We start from the raw sequence: 17,676 nt of genomic DNA on the forward strand, positions 1-17,676 counted from the left end.
AAGCACTCTTCACTTCCATTGGGACTCTGTATTGTTTAATCAGCTGTCAAGTTCCACCCTGGCCACTCGTATTTCATTCTTCAGAGAAGTGGTTTCTCTCAGCCTCCCGTGCGTGGATCTGCCTGCTGCAATTGCACTGGCTAGTCACTTTCCCAAGAAATTTCTACCTTCACCTACCGTAGGTCAGAAATGAGAAGAGGAAGTGGAGGCAATGACCGGACCTGGTAAGGAATGGGTGCCTTAGCCTTCTGATGATTCATTTGTATCCAGCCCAGTAAAAGTATCTGGTAAAGGTACCTGGTTAATAATTGCTGAATCACAAAGCTCTAACCTGAGCTAGTTTTATTAAGGCCTTTTACAATGTTTGTATTCTCTGTCCTAGGGGAACCAGAACAGCCAGGCGACCCTAGCGAACAACAGAAAGCTGCCACTGATGGCCCTTTAGTGCCAAGGGATGTGCAACTAGCTGCCCTGTGAACTACTGAAGACGCCCTAATAGGACATGTGGGAGGAAATGGCCCAATACCTAGCATTTCCAGCCTCATCTTCCTTTCCTGCTCTGTAAGTCAGAATGTCAAATGGCATAGATTTGTTTGCAAAGGGCTACCAACTTCACTAACTCTTAGACGTCAACTTTGCCTGTAAAGAGGGTGTTCCATGGGGATTATTTTAATCCTAAATATCAATCATGTCTCAGTTTACCTTTCTGAACCTCTCATTCAAAAGCTTTGCTTTTTTTTTTTTTTTCTCTCTCTCTCTCTCTCTCATTATGTTTCTCAAGCACTGGAATAACATTTTTCTCTAACTTGAGTTCTGCAGTTATTTCTGACCAAAATGATTTTACTTTACAAAAAAGGAATTATGTGTTGACAACTCAAGTGTAAGCGAAATGAAGGTTCTGGCACTCGGTGTACATTGGTGAAGAATAAAGATGGTAATAGACATTTGAATAATGACCCTCATGAGTATCAAATACAGTATTTTGAGAAGACAAAGCTTAAAATTATAGATATTCTAAGTAGCATTAGCTATATATATGGCATTTGTTCAAGTAATTCCTCCAAAAGGAAGTCCTTATTTGAGAATATTTAAATAATCAACTGTTGACAATCACCCTGAGCAATAATAAATACACATTTTCTTAATGTATTATCAACCATCAGGATAAATTTAAGGGTCATTTACACTATTCAGCTATTCAGATCCCAAATTAACACAAAGGAGGTTGTATCATACCATTAATGGAATACTATGTAATGGCACTCACATCATTAATTATAATAATGCTTTTCCTTCCTAAATATACGATTAAATCTGTTTCTTCATGTTTTGATACTCCTGTGTCACCATGACTATCTTGCCCACACTTTCCAGGATGTCTGAATCTTTTCTATTTGGAAATGATAAAATCATATGTGTAGCTCAAACACAAAGAAAAGAATTTCAGACTAGACTTAAAGCTAAGACAATAGAAAACAAGCATTTGGCTTTATTACATTCATTAAACGATAGAACATTGTTGAGTTACTAGGTATTTTATGGAAAACGGCCTTTTTGTTAAAATAAAACAAAAGAAAAAATCATCGAATTTGTCTTCTCAAATTTCTGGATGTATTGAGAATGTTTCATTCAGAACTTCCTACTCAAAACCAATGCAGACCTAGGTACACAGAAAACTGCAAACTCATTAAAATTTAGCATAATATGAACACAAGGAAAATCCACTTTCAACATGCATTCTTCTTTCATAGACGTCTAGTTATCAGTTGAACCACTCTTTTTCTTTTCTTTCTTTTTTTTTAATCACTGGCTTCTAAAAACATCATGATTTCTTCACAGCTGGATATCTTAGGGAAACCAAACGTGTAAGAAATGTTGCTTATAGTCAAGTGTAAATCCATTACCCAGTTTCTGTAATGCTGAAATCCATAGACCCTGATCTTTGTAACTGATCTCTTGGCAAGACCTGACCAAAACTGAATTCACTTAGCAGCAAAACCTAACCTGAACTGATTTGAGGCTGACTATAGCCTTTATTTTTTTACACTACTTCATTTGAATACGTATATATCCAGCTACGGTTATGCCAACGTGCTTGATAATGGAGTATTTTCTCAGCCCCTTAGGGCCAGCTACCAAATAGAGGCATATGTCCTGAATTCTGAAACACACCTGGTCTCAAAGTTTGGATATGAAATGATGTGCCTGGATTCAGTTCAGCAAACCCATACTGTGCTGTTCTGAGCACTATTCAAGGGAAATGGTCCACTGCCTGCGTTCTTATCACCTGAACCCACCATTTCCTAAACTCATTATCTTCTCTAACTGGATTCTCCTAATGACTTCCTCTTTCCTTTTTCATAAAATAATCACTCCCTGAGTCACCCACCCAATCTCCTAGTTACCTATAACCTCACCCTACTCAACCCCTCAGATCCCATCAATTGTTGAAGCTTCACCAGGTTCTGCATGTCCCTATCCTGCTGCCCATTGTTCCACCCCTATGCCAGAGTGGCCTGAAGGGCTGCAAGAGGCTCCAAAAATACCTTCCTCTTTCCCTTTCTACCCCCCTAACCTGCCCCTCTCCAACCCCCACAAGATTCTCCCTCATTCTGATTCATGAGATTTTTGTCATCATCTCCTACCTTGTTCAAATGCTTCAAATACCACATCGGAAGAGATAAAGTGCAAGGTATGAGACTGGCTCTTACAGACCAAAGGGAGAATTTAGACTCAACCTGCCCTTCTACTACATCTCCTGCTCCTTTCCCTCTCTTCAAAATGAGCATGACTTCTTTCTTTTTTCCCCAACTCCAAAAAAAGCTAATTTGTTTCATCTCTATGGCTCACACCATCTACCCCGTGACCTGAAATTTGTAATGAATTCTTTGCATCATATCTGACTATTTTCATCCCACTCATGCTTCAGACTCAGCTTAGATCCCACGCTGGCAGCAAAGCTTTCTTTCACCTTCCTGGCCCACCGTGATGTCTTTCTTGAATTCCCATAGCTCTCACAGTCTGGACTATTCATTTGATATTTGATATGCACTTCCTTGTATTATCAGACTAATTAATTTTTTATGCATATGTGTCTCTTTAACCCGATTTTAAATTCCTTGAGAGCAGAGACCATGTCTCATATTTTATGAATGAACAAATGAATACCCTCTATAGCTTACAGTAAGAAGGCAACACTGGCAAAGACAACATGTAAAAGACAAAGGAACATTAACTTATTTATTCATTCAAACTTATCAAATATTACTGTGTTCCAGGCATTGTTTCAGGACCCAAGGATTAAATGATAAGCAACACAACATAAGCCCTGCCCTTGTGAAGCTTCTGGTATAGCTAGGAAACCAGACATTAGTGAAACTAATTATGCAAATAACTACATACACAACTAGTCTGTTTTAAAAAAGGAACTGTGGGATATTAACAGGTTCTGAATCATTTTCATATCCTATACCTGTCGACTCATCCTGAGTCAGCCTGCCCTCTGCTCTCCATCCAGAAAACCCCAACAGAGGCTTTCTTCACAAGTTAGGAAACAAGAAAATAGGAAAGACAAATAGCAGGAGCAGTTTGTTTGAGAAATAACATTTATCACAATCTTGATGGCCTAAGATTCATGCTTGGATAGAGTTATCCAATCAGACGGCATTACCTAGACCCTGATCACTCTGCACTTTACAGAACTGCTTTTAGAGAATTAAAAAAAAAAAAAATCACAGAATTGCTCTTATGCTTAAAAGTTACACTCTAAATTTTTATGAAAGTTTGTTTTAAGTTACAAGAATGTGAAATCCATTTCTGCCTTTGCTACTTCACTACCCAGCATCTCCCATACAAACCAAAGAAAAAAGAAATTATTTACCAGAATTTAGGGCAAGGGAACTCCAAAATTTAGTGCAAAGAAAGATTCCCTTGTGAAACATTCAATTTCCATCATTTCTGATATCCAAAGGTATATATCACCTTTCCCCTTTTGCCCAGGCTCCAAGGAAGCTTGAAACCAACCACATAACAAACCTTATGAAATCAAAACACATTTAATTCTCTCTTTTCTGTGGTCCTCATTTTCTATTCCTATTGTATTAAGCACATGTATATGTTTTATAAATCATTTCAATTCCATTTTGGAATAAAAATGATTTCTTGAGTAAGATTATTTCTTTATATTTATCATTAGAAATACAAGTCTTTTCATCAGAAATCTTTGGATTACTCTATTCATAGGTTTCTCCCATGTATAATGTATAATTCTCCAAAAATGTAGGATGCATTATACTTATTTTTTTAAACAATGGGATCATCTACACAAGTGGCACTGGGAGAGTATTCCAAAAAAAAATGGGATTCAATTTTCATAAATCCAAATATAATAACTCACCTCAACAAGATTCAGTGTTAAACCTAAAGATATTTTTCTAAATAGTATTAATTGTGATTTTTTTAAGATTTAATGAATTTATTCATGAGGGACACAGAGAGAAAGAGAGAGGCAGAGACACAGGCAGAGGGAGAAGCAGGCTCCATGCAGGGAGCCCGACGTGGGACTTGATCCCTGGTCTCTAGGATCACGCCCTGGGCTGAAGGCGGCACTAAACCGCTGAGCCACCTGGGCTGCCCTTAATTGTGACTTCTAACATGTTCCAAAATTCTTGCCACATTTCCGAAATTTGGGATTTTTGACTGACCTGAAACCATAAAAGTTTAGTGCTAATGTAGGAAAACCAACTCTCCCACGTTATTCCAATCATACAGCAAAGATCATTTGTGTTTCTGATAACATGCAATTTCCAGTTTGCAAGTCACCATCTTTGTTTGGGATAACTCCCATTACAAATTATAAATCATGAGGAAGTTTTATGCAGTTAACTCAATAGCAACAAAATTGTAATATTTATGGCTCATAATAATAAAATCAACCAACAAACTAGATTAAATTATGCGCTCACAGATTTATCACTCTTCCTCATACATGCTTTAATTGGGCAATAAGGTATTGTGCTTCCGGAGTCCACTAAGAAGAGAGTTTCCGTAATAAAATAAATGATAAATGAGGGAAGACTCACAAGTTAATGAAATGAAAGGGGCAATGAAAGGAATAGTGGCATTCTTTTTTAAAGATTTTATTTACTTATTCATGAGAGACACAAAGGAGAGAGAAGCAGAGGGAGAAAGGCTCCATGAAGGGAGCTCAATGTGGGACTCGATCCTGGGACTCCAGGATCATGCCCTGGGCCAAAGGCAGGCGCTCAACCACTGAGCCACCCAGGGATCTCAGGAATAGTGGCATTCTGTTCAATATTTTTATTTGGCATTTCATAAGAGAATTAACAAAAAAGAAACTGTTTAACTGATCTCACAAAATGATTCTGATTATTTTATAAACCATCTCAATTTCCATAACGAGAATTTCTGTGCTTGCAATTAACAATCCCATTCCTCCCCACGCAGACACCACCACCACCATGACCACCACCCACACAAGCTTGCACCTGAAAACTGTTAAACGTTTAAATGTGATCTCTTAAAAAAATGACTTATGTATTAATGCTAGTTATTTGGGAACAGGATGGAACATTCATCACATTCCAAGCCAATAAGAACAATGTTTGTGCTGGCATTAAATTTTAAATTCTTCTCCATAATGCTGCATGGCTGTCAGTTCCAGAGCACCCTGCTGTATATTCTTTATTGCAAGTAGACACAAGTGGGAGTTAGAGGGAAGACAACATCTGACAGGAGGCAGTCAGGAAAAGTGTCAAAGAGGACACAATGCTTGAGCTTGGATGTAAAGGAAAAAGAGAAATCAACAAGTTAACAAGAGGATTGAACATGATGCACAAGGTGGGGTGCGTATACAAAGACACAGAGGCATGAGAGAACCCAGCAGGTTCGAGAAGCTGCAAATAATTCTAAAAGTGTGTAATGTCAAGAGACCACGTTTGAAGTCAGGCAGGAGTAAGTAGATCATCAAGAGCTTTGGATACCAATCAAAGGAGCTTAGATTTTATTTTGTAGGTAATAGGAGCCATCTAGCCATGTAAAAAATATATTCCAGTAGCAAAATCCAAAATTAATGGAGAAGGACAGAACCATTAGGAGCAAATGGTTACCATTTTGTGAATAAAGGAAGACATAATGGCCATGAAGGGAGATGGAGACAGAAGGAAAAGATAAGTTTGGAGTTCATTAGAAAATTCAGTCAGGAATCCAGTTATCACCACTTAACACCAAGATTTGCAAAAGGCTATGATTCCTTCTCTAATATCCCATATAATTTCACAGATTTTCAGTAAGAAAAACAAGGAATAGAAGTGATAAAGCCAAACAGAAGTGTTAAAGCTAACTACATTATAGAATCTTTTCCTATAGTAAGCAAAATAAAAAAAAATAGGACATACTTTTGCACTATCAAAATAATTTGTACTCAACATACCACTTGAAATCCAGACCGATTTTTTTTCAAGGCTAATTTATTTATCCCAAGAGGAGAAATAAAAGTAAGCCATTAATGAAATGTGATTTTACTATAAAACATAAGATTTTATAATAGAGTAACAATAAAATGTAGAAATTACAGAGCCAAATGATCTGCCCTTATTATTAATACCAATCAATCAATCTCAATATAAGTAGATAACTTTTCTCCAAATTGGATATTTTGTCTAAATTTGCCTTACCTTTCTACACTGAGCAAATTTCTGGAATGGATTACAAACACATCTGGTCATTGCCTGTCATAGACATTTATTGTTTTGTCTGCCAGCACTCCTGAACCATTTTTGGAAACTGACCCTCTCCCACTCACCCCCCACCCTTAACATCTTTCATCTTTATGAATGTCATGCACAACAGCATGCCTGTTCAGTATTTGGTGGATGGCCCAACTAACACTCAGTTTCTAGATACCCTCTCTGCCATGACCTGTCTTTGCACTTTGCTTTGGCACTCATAAAGGCCACAATGTAGTTGGGAATCACCCACTAACGAATGGCTATCCTTCATTACAACACGGCATCTCACTACATCCATAAATCCTTTCCCTTTTCTTACTTCCATTTCACCTATTCAGTTTTATCCAAACCTCTAGTCCTTGCCTGCTCCTCCCACACCATCAATCTCTCTTACCTCCTTTCCATGCCCAGCCAGACCCTCTGTTAATCAAAACAATAACTTTTTTATTAGAATCCTGTATTTATTTTCCATCCTTTGTTTCCAATACAGCAAGCCTGAGCAGTCCCCACCCAGATGAATCACCCTCAAATTCAGTTCCAGGTGACTGAGCTCTCATAAAGAAAACTGCTTAGCAGTTCATATTGATGTCATTCCAATTTATAGTGGCTAACCCCAACAGCCCTATGTGATCAACAGTAACCCTTTTGTTTGTCCATAGTCAGCTATTATCTATGCTGTTCCAAATCTTAGCCACTTTTTTAAACCCCTTGCATCATCCAATCCATCCACCTTTATCTTTAGCTCTCCCTTCTTCATAGTGAAATAGAAAGCACCAGAATACCACTTACCTCTCTACCCCTTCACGACAATGTACCAATTAGAATACAAACCTTTATCTCTCTTATGACAATTTTGGAGGAACTAGGGTCTCTCCTCCTGTCCTCACTAGAGCCATTATTTCTATCTGTGTCCTAAGTCACAAAGCAGAGAAGCCTTCAGAGATGGTCTCCTTCTATGTCTTTATCTTCATTTCAATCTAGCCCTTTCCCCCAAAATGACAAGATGATCAATTAATCTTCCTCCTCAAAACCAGCATCACCACCACCACCAACAACAAAATCCTTCCTTCTTCCATTCCTATCTCCTTTCATTTCCTCACCAAACTGCTCCAAACTATGTACATATATAATAAATCTAAATATGTACATTTTATAAATTTATGTAATAGAAACACATGACCATAATTTGAATAGAGATTGAAAAGTATATGTAAGTAATACTACATGTGTGTATATCTATGTTCTTCATTTGTTTTTTTCTTAAACCACCACCATCTGTTTCTAACCAAGCTTCTAGATTGGAAATACACACACTGTGTCACCTATGATCTTATAATTACTAAACTCAATGTTTTTTTACTAAGTTCTCTTTCTAACTGGCCCCGCCATTTAAAACTTTCTCTTCCCCATAGCATTTATCACCTCTTTGTATATTATACGTTAATTTGTTTAGTGTCTTTCTCCCTGCTGTGGGATGTAAGTTATTATGAAGGCATAGACCCTGCTTTTTTGACTCACTCTCTAGAATCGTTCCTGGCATTTAATTAGTGATCAATGAATATTTGCTGGATAAATATTGCCCATCTCCTGGCTAAAATTAATTAGGCAAAAGGTGGAAAACACACTCAAACTGGATCAACATTAGTCTCTTTTCCAAGAGTTTAAACGTTAGGACCAAAAGAATCAAGCCAATGTCTCTGAGTAGATGTAAACTGATCTTCAGTGTGAAGAGAATAAAACAGATATTGAACAGAAAAGTTGGGATAAAGAGGATCCTGATAGAAGTCAAGCCCCGGGTTCCATTTATCCCAAGCATCAAAATAAATTCTATCCTTGGTCTTTGTGAAATATCCCAGTATCCTTACAGTAAATAACCTTATTCAGCTTAAACTAATTTTGTGTCTTTGTCTGTTCTATACTAATTGTCCTTCGGTTGAACAGGCTCAAAATAAGCATCCTAAAGCCAATGTTCGAAAAATAAAGAAGGTGAAAAGGTAGAGTTACCATTCCGATTCCCAGAATGAACAATATATGTAAATACATAAGCAATGATTAAGTTATTTTAATGAAAATATGGTGTGACATGAAGGCAAACTCTTTAAGATAATATACTTACGTACTATTTATTTATTTATAAGATTACACACACATTAATTTTAGCTCTAAAGCCATTCTTTGAAAATAAGTTTAGCACTAATTTGACCTCATGCTAATTTTCCTTAGGCCATAGAAAAGTACACAATTGAACAGAGCATAGCGGAAGAACCCAGCTACAACCATGCATCACAAATTAAGGCTGTAGGGCAAACCAAAATGCATCCTAAATTGGCATTTAGAAATAACAGCGCTCTATCTTGAGGAATAGAGTTCAATAATTATCAACATTACATTTCATGGGTACTTACCAAACAAACGCTGATGGAACAGAAATTTCCCAGCTATTAGTCCTATGAGAATAGCAAGTAGCCATAGAAGCACCTTCAGAATCCTCCAGCCAACTCCTCTAGGGTATTTATTTGTTACAAATGAAAAACAGTTTCCAACAACAATAACATTGGCTTCTGTTTGGCTATGAGAAACTGGGTCCTCGGCAAATATTAAGAAGTTAAAGAAGATCACCAAGTAAGCCACAATCATGCGAGACCAGGGATGCTGGAAATAATAACGAAAGTCTTTACCCATCCTTCAAAACTTCAATTCCGTTGTTTACCTGCATAAGAAAAGATACACAGAGTTACAGCAGGAAAACCATCTTTCTCTTCCTATCACCTGTTCAGGTTTATAACAGCTTAATAAAGAGGCATTTAGAAAAGGTGCGACCTGAACCTGTTTATGGCACCAAGACAAGTCTGAGATTGAGGAAAGTAAATGCTGTACCTTCACTGCCATCTAATCATACCTCTGACCGCATAGGGATGTGGAAAGGAAGGAGAATAAAAGCAGGGGGAGAAGGGCCGTGAGAAGGAAAAACACTGTCCAAAATCAGGGTGATGACGGAGATGACCTGTAGAGGTCACCCCTTTGGAGGAAATGCCAGGAAAAAAAAATACTTTTCTTCTTTTAAATAACTATTTTTGGGCTACAATCATAATACAGAGTCATTTAAAAATTACAGCAATGTAGGAGTAAACTGAGTACATATTAACAAAAAAATAGCATCCTCCTCTGCCCATATCCCTCTCTTCTTAGGTAGGATCCCTTCATAATTTGGTGGACAACTCTCAGACCTTTTGCTACACAAAAGGACTTTTTTATGTATGTGTATGGACTTTTATAAAATGTTCATAATCTAGTTGTCAAATAATTTCAACACAGAATATGCTTTAGGAAATAGCTAAGTCTATGGTACAGTAGTTACTTGCATGCAGGAGCGATTTGACAATTCTGCTTGTGGGAAGTGAGGAAAAGGGGGAAGATCTCACAGGGCAGGACACACTCAAGTTCAGGGTTGAAAGATAAGTAGGAATTTTTCCCTCCTGTGACAAAGGCAAGAATGCTCAGTCTAGGCATTTGCAAAGGCACAGAGGCATGGCAAAGAACATAATGTGCCTACAGCCATGTGTCCTAACCTGGATGTGCATTGAGAGTACAGAGCTTTTTATTTTTTATTATTTTTTAAGATTTTATTTATTTAGGGATGCCTGTGTGGCTGAGGGCATGATCCCAGGATCCAGGATCGAGTCCCACATCGGGCTCCCTGCAGGGAGCCTGCTTCTCCCTCTGCCTGTGTCTCTGCCTGTGTCTCTCATGAATAAATGAGTAAATCTTTTTAAAAAATAATAAAACATAAGATTTTACTTATTTAATCATGAGAGGCACAGAGATAGAGGCAGAGACACAGGCAGAGGGAGAAGCAGGCTCCTCATGGGGAGCCCAATGTGGGACTCGATCCCAGGACCCCAGGATCACGACCTCAACGACTCAGCCTCAACGACTGAGCCACCCAGGTGTCCCTACAGAGCTTTTTAAAAATGCTGATATACACAAACAAAAACAAAAACAAAAATGCTGATGTCCAGATCACACCTCCAAAGTCTTGCTTAGCTCCTCTTTCTTCCTTGGGAGCCAGCCTTCCTATAAAGAACACAAGCCTGCGTTAGGTCCACCAAGTCTCTCCAATTCTGCAGTTCAGCTTTGGTGAACCAATCTGGTGGCTCAGACTAAGCTATCTCGCTTTGTTTTCAGCCACAGAGCTGAATAAAAACTGAGATTAAAAAATAACTATAAAGATGGTAATTGCACTGAAATCTGCCAATTCTTTTTTATTCTTTCTCAATTTGTGTAGAACGAGGAGAAAAAAGGACCCTTACAAAGCCTACATCATGTGAGGTCCAGGCTCTGTGTTGGATGTACACATGCTTCATTATCTCATTTTTATCATAACAACCCTCTGAAATAGTATCATCATCATTCCCATCACTTCATCTTGGGGGGGCGGGGGGGACTGAGGCTCACACAGATTATGTAAATTGCCCAGAGCCGGCCAGCAGGAGAGCTCTGATCTGGGCCTCTGAAGTCAGACAGCCCAGTCAACTCCAGGAATTCTCTTTACTTTAGAAAGAAGGTAGACCCAGGGCCCAGCCCCAGGGAGGTCAGCCTCTGAATGCTTCCTGGAGACATATTCTTCTCTAGAGATGACTATATTAACTCTACAGTGTATACTCCATTAACCAGGGAAAAATTATGTAAGTGAAAGAATCCTTCACAAATCCCAAGCACTTTGGGAAACTGATAAATTTCCCATTGGTAAATAATCTCATTTTACACATGGCTAAAAGCACAAAGATCAAGCCACAAGCCTGAAGTAACTCTAAGTCCATGGAAGCCCTGACAATAGGTTCCAGGGCTCCCAAGTCCCTGTCCAACAGTCTGGGGTGATGAGTAGCAATTAAAGTCACAATCTGAATTAATGGAGACTTGTCTTATCTATTTTAGAAAAGCAATGTAAACACACAAAAGGACTAGCAGGAAAACTCAGCAAAACAAAGAGTCGCTGTGCCTTGGATTCAGAAACCTTCTAAGCAATTTTAAGTTCCTTGTGATCTTCGTGAATATTCCGAAATATCTGTCCCCAGGGGCTGCAGCTCAGACAGGTTAGGAATGGCGACTGTAGAAAGATTTTTTTCCTAATGTGAAGTTCATCACCCAACACAGCAGTAGTTGGTTCTCACACCAAAGACAGCAAAGTGGTGAAAAACAAAAATGAGCATCATGCATTTTCATGATATTCAGTACGCAAGGATGCCAGAAAGGACTGTCAATTCGGTTCCGTGCAACATTTTTAGAAATGTCCTATAGTTAATATAGAAATCACTTCAAGGCCAATGAGTCTTGAAGCAAGGACTCATTCCTATATGCCCATCAGAACAGGACAAGAGTATCATTTAAGAAGTTAACAGGTTTCAGGGTACTTGGGTGGTTAAGTGCCTGACCCTTGATTTCAGCGCAGGTCAAGATCTCAAGAGTTGTGAGATCAAGCCCCCCACCACCACCACCCCCATTGGGATGTAAGGTCAGCACTGAGTCTGCTTAAGATTCTCTCTCTCTCTTCCTGTCCCTCTGTCTCCTTCCCTTCTCTTTCTCTCTGAAAAGAAGAGGAGGAGGAGGAGGAGGAGGAGGAGGAGGAGGAGGAGGAGGAGAAGAAGAAGAAAGAGGAGGAGGAAAAAACCAGGTTTCTAAGCTGCTTCTCTTACCAGTGGGGAATTCTGGCACAGTTTCCCCACCGCCTCCCTTCCCCCACCCACACACAAGCAATGCGGCAGGATTCAGAACATTGAATTCATAAGACTTTGTTTTTTTAACCAATCGTTGTTTTTTGTGGAGGGTTAGCATATGCTCATTGTTGTTGTTTTTAACATTAGAATCTTGTTTTGTGGGCTATGTAATGTCCACATGCCCAAACTGAATTAGAACATTCAAAGAATTCTGGAGACAGCTGTTCCTTTTCATTATTTATATTGTTTCAAGAGAGACAACTATAGTGTTGAGCAACAATCCTGCACTTGGACAGGTCTGAATTCCCACAGGAATGCCATGAATGCTACCATCACCCCCGTGTTACAGGTAAGCAAGGGCCCAGAGCAGTTGCTGCCTATTGAATTCACCCACCCAGCAAGTGGAAGAACCAGCATTTGAGTCCAAATTTATTCCTAGCCCTTGATCTCTCTCATAGACTGCAAATCTGAAAGCGTTTCTTCCAATAAACTGTCTCCCATTGGGTTTGTGGCCTATTCTTTATTTCTACTAACAGATTCAGTGGCTTAGACACTAGCTGGATTATTGGTCTTTCTATTTTACGCTAAACATGGCTGATGTTTATTCTTGCTTCATATGCCAAAGCTGAAGAGATGTCTTCCAGGGGGTCCCAAATTTCAAGAACCTACAAAATAACTTGAATAACACTTCTACTTATCCCCACTTCCTGATTTCATCCACAAAGGCACCCAAAGCCTGCCTACTCATCTCAGCCTTAAGTACCAGATATCCAGAGCACCGATAACTGTTTTTACTTCTTCCTTCACATGAAGCAATATGATCATTCAGTGACTCTCATGTTAATAATCCAAGATTGAAGGGATCCCTGGGTGGCTCAGCAGTTTAGCACCTGCCTTCGGCCCAGGGCGTGATCCTGGAGACCCGGGATCGAGTCCCACGTCAGGCTCCCTGCATGGAGCCTGCTTCTCCCTCTGCCTGTGTCTCTGCCTCTCTCTGTGTGTGTCTCATGAATAAATAAATAAAATCTTTTAAAATAATAATAATAATAATAATAATCCAGGATTGATATTGTTCAAATTGATGATGCTACACCGTGTACATAGTCGTCAAACTCTTAATTTTTTTTAAACTCACTTCTGCTACCATAGCTGAGTTTTTATCTTAAATAAATGTGATTTATCTTAGTTCATAGTACATTAGAGTAAAATTATCGGCTTACGTGTGTGTCTCCTTCACTAGGTCGTACGGTCATGCAGGGCTGTTCACTTCCAGGCCACAGCACAGGGCCAGGCTCAAAGTGGGCAATCAATGAACCTCTACCGGATGAGGTGAGTGGTACACTTATAAAGAAAAGCCTTCTCATGGTCTAGGTGAGATGAGAAGGCACAGCAACCTGCCATTAGCTTCCGCTAACAGAGGAAGGGAGAAAAGCACTGGAACCCCAAAACCACCACGCTGACTCAGCCAGCAGCAGTGATGTGCTCACAGCCAGCACCATCCCTTTTTAGCACAGGTTCTTCGTTATCACCAGTATCACCAGGGCTGACATTTATGGAGTATTTACCATATACCAGGCACTATGCTAACGAGCTCTACACATTGTATTTAAATTTCAGAGCAGCCCAAAGAAGAAAATAAAACTCTTATTTTATAAATTTTGAAACTGAGACCTAGGGCTTAGTAATTCATACCGAGTAACAAAAGGAGCCAGTGCCAGAGCAAGGATTCAAATCCAAGCCACCAAGCTTTAACACTCTGTACCATGCCTTCCCTACATAAAGACAAATTCCAAAATCTTGCCCATGACATGTAGGTTAGAAAGTTCCTGATAATAAAGCTGTCTGATATAAAAGATTCCCAATACTGGAGGATGAGTGAGTCCACTAATATTAGTCCAGTGGACCTTGCAAGCATGATCAGAAAGCTGGTCATGTGGCTGAGACAGGATTGTTTCAGTTTTGTTCTTCTTCTCTGAGCATCTGTCTAAGGAGTTGAGTTGATCTGACTGTTCTTTTGCAGGGCATCACTGATGCTCATTCGGTGATTTTCCAACTCTGAGAGCTAGACTAATCCACCCCAACCACTTCCCTCCTATAAGTAATGGCACCAATAGGTAGATGTCGCTACCAATACCTCGGAAGCCTCTGCTTTCCCAAATTATGGCAATGATTGGAAAAAGGTGGTAACTACAGGCTGGAACTTTACACACTGTCCGATAATCCACAGGCCATCAGTCATGGTGCACTAATATTTATAGTAGATACTATGAATCTGACATATTTTACTACAGGTATTGTGTTTCTGCTAAGAAAGGCTAAGAACAGAGAGGAATGCAAAGGGAAAAGAGGAAAGAGGTAAGGATGCTCATGTTGGGAGGACACTGAGCAAAGGCGGAAAGGGACTTGCTGCTTCAGAGGTGCATCTGTAGTTCTGTGTGGCTGGAACACATAACTTGAGGAGATCTTGGGAGCGGTAAAGATAATTTGCAGGCAATTTAAGGAAGATTATACAGAAGTGCTGTTCTGTAGTTTACTGAAGGGAGAACAGAGAATGAAAAGTTTCAGAACTGAAGAGTGATACGACCGATTGGAGCAGAGTTTGGGAAAGATGTCTCTCTCAGCTTAGAAAAAGAAAAATTGGTATGAGACATAATGAAAGTGGAGAAGCTGCATTTATAGGCAATTTCAACAGTTTAAGTGAAAAATAATTAAGTCCTAGGCTACGACAACATAGATGCCCTGATAAGTGCCGTAACAATTTGACTATAGCAGAGTACCCTGCCTCCATTATTTATTAGGACCTTTACAAAAAAGAAAACACTGGAGGCTTTCAGGAGGATGAATTTCACTTTTCTCAGCAGGGACCCTGGCTCAGGGAACAGTTCTTCCATAATGACAAGTATGATCAAGATGGAGTATATCATTTGCTTTTTAAAAAATGTACAGATGCATATGGAAAAATCCTTGATGAACTAATATGTTCTACAAAAGACACTATTACTAGCCAAGCAGAGCATACTGAATACACAGGTCTGCTAATGTGGGTCTCAACATCTAGAAATCTCTCACCAGGTAACATGAGCAAATCATTTCCATTGTGGAGCACTATTCTAAGATTAAGAAAAAAAAAAGAATTCCTCCAGATTTTTTGAAGCTCCTTAGTATCTATGCCTGAAAATTCACAGGTAACCTGTCTTAGCTCTTATTAAAGGGCTTTTTAAAGATGACTGTGCCAACGGTGTAGACTTTATTTTAAACACCTAGAATCCAGTTTCTTGAAAAATAATTTTTAAAAAGACTTCCTGGGGATCCCTGGGTGGCGCAGCGGTTTGGCGCCTGCCTTTGGCCCAGGGCGCGATCCTGGAGACCCGGGATCGAATCCCACATCGGGCTCTCGGTGCATGGAGCCTGCTTCTCCCTCTGCCTGTGTCTCTGCCTCTCTCTCTCTCTCTGTGTGACTATCATAAATAAATAAAAATTAAAAAAATAAAATAAAATAAAAAGACTTCCTGTACTTTGCTTTTTGTGGTAGGCACTTTGTGACACACACGGCTATACTCTGAGCAGTTCTTGGCTGGATTAGCACAAGACAAAGGTAAAAGCTAATTCAATTACCTAGTTCTAGCATAGTATTACATACCATACATAAAGTTCTTTGCAGTTCACAGAACACCTTAACGATCATTTCATTTAATCCCTAGGATAACTGCTTTTAAAATCATAGATCAAGGGACACCTGGGTGGCTTAGCGGTTGGGCACCTGCTTTCACCTGGGGTCTTGATCCTGGGATCCGGGATCGAGTCCCACATCGGGCTTCCTGCAACAACCTGCATCTCCCTCTGCCTATGTCTCTGCTTCTCTCTCTCTCAGTCTTTGTCTCTCATGAATAAATAAAAAAGTCTTTAAATAAATTAATTAATTAATTTCATTAAATCATAGGTCAAAAGGAAGGTCACAGCTTCCAACCATTTAACATTATTTACTTAAAAGATAAATAAAGATAGCAGCCTATATTTATATCACATTGTACCTCTTAGTGTTTTTAGTGGGCAAAATCATACCATTAGAATGATGCTAGAGGGGCCCCTGGGTGGCTCAATTGGTTAAGCATCTGCCTTGGGCTCAGGCCATGGTCTCAGCATCCTGGGATGGAGCCCTGCTCAGCAGGGAGCCTGCCTCTCCCTCCTCCTCTGCCTCTGCCTGCCTCTCCCCCTGCTTGTGCTGTCTCTGTCAAATAAAATGAATAAAACCTTAAAAAAAAGAGTGATATTAGAATGTTTCTAAGGAATCAGGAACATCTGTTTTTCAAAGGCAGCCTAATGTGGTAGAGAAATATGGTCAGGTCTACCTGACTGCTACTTATGAGCTCTGTGATCTAGGGCAAAGTCCTAACCTCTCTGAGATTCTATGTCTTCACCAGTAAAATCCCAACAAAAGTACTTCCCTGAGTACTGTAGTGAAGACTTAGGAGATTTCTTCTGTAAAGTGCCTGTCATTTTCATGTATTTCCTACTCCAAAGGCCAGTTAAACCCAAGTAACATCAACTACTATGCATTACATTCACTGAGTGATTTTTACATGTTATTCTCAGTGTTAAAGAATTTTTAATACAACTGCACAAAGTAAAGGATGAAGTTATCCTTATTTTTTTAAGATTTTTTTTAAAGATTTTATTTATTTATTTAGAGACACAGAGAGAGAGGCAGAGACACAGGCAGAGTGAGAAGCAGGCTCCTTGCAGGGAGCCCGATACAGACTCAACCCCCAGACCAGGATCACGCCCTGAGCTAAAGGCAGACGCTCAACCGCTGAGCCACCCAGGCATCCCAATGTTATCCTTATTTTACAAATATTGAAAATAAGGCTCAAAAAGCTTGCATTACCTATCCAAACTCATATTTGGAAAGTGATGAAGTCCAGATTTGTTAATTCCATGATAACGTTCATCATTCATTCCCTCAATATTTACCAATTGCTTATTTGTGCCAGGCACTGGCCTCTGCATGAGGGTTATACCAGACAATACCCTAGTTTGCATCTTACTGTCTTATTGAGGGAAAAAGGCATTAAACTGGAAAAAAAAAAAAGGATACATAATATATATATATATACATATATATATATATATATTTTTTTTTTTTTTTAAGATTTTGCCTATCCATTCATGAGAGACACAGGTAGAGAGAGAAAGAGGCAGAGACACAGACAGAG

General features: G+C 39.3%; 1 protein-coding gene and 1 long non-coding RNA gene across 5 annotated transcripts in view; one reads left to right on the top strand and one right to left on the bottom strand.

The window, feature by feature from the left end:
* The window catches only part of TMEM117 (transmembrane protein 117), a 496,249-nt gene that overhangs the window by 440,100 nt on the left and 38,473 nt on the right, over positions 1-17,676 (bottom strand). For all 4 annotated transcript variants that reach the window (XM_072798249.1, XM_072798248.1, XM_072798250.1 and 1 more), the window contains one exon: positions 9,155-9,459. In XM_072798249.1, the coding sequence (XP_072654350.1) occupies positions 9,155-9,431 (277 nt within the window). In that variant the 5' untranslated portion in view covers positions 9,432-9,459. The remainder of the gene's footprint in view (positions 1-9,154; positions 9,460-17,676) is intronic.
* On the top strand, positions 92-15,954 carry LOC140617240 (uncharacterized). The gene is made up of 3 exons (XR_012017463.1): positions 92-224; positions 383-561; positions 13,704-15,954. It is a non-coding gene; the product is annotated as an uncharacterized lncRNA (long non-coding RNA).

The sequence above is a fragment of the Canis lupus genome, chromosome 25 (assembly GCF_048164855.1).
Source record: "Canis lupus baileyi chromosome 25, mCanLup2.hap1, whole genome shotgun sequence".
Taxonomy (NCBI): domain Eukaryota; kingdom Metazoa; phylum Chordata; class Mammalia; order Carnivora; family Canidae; genus Canis; species Canis lupus.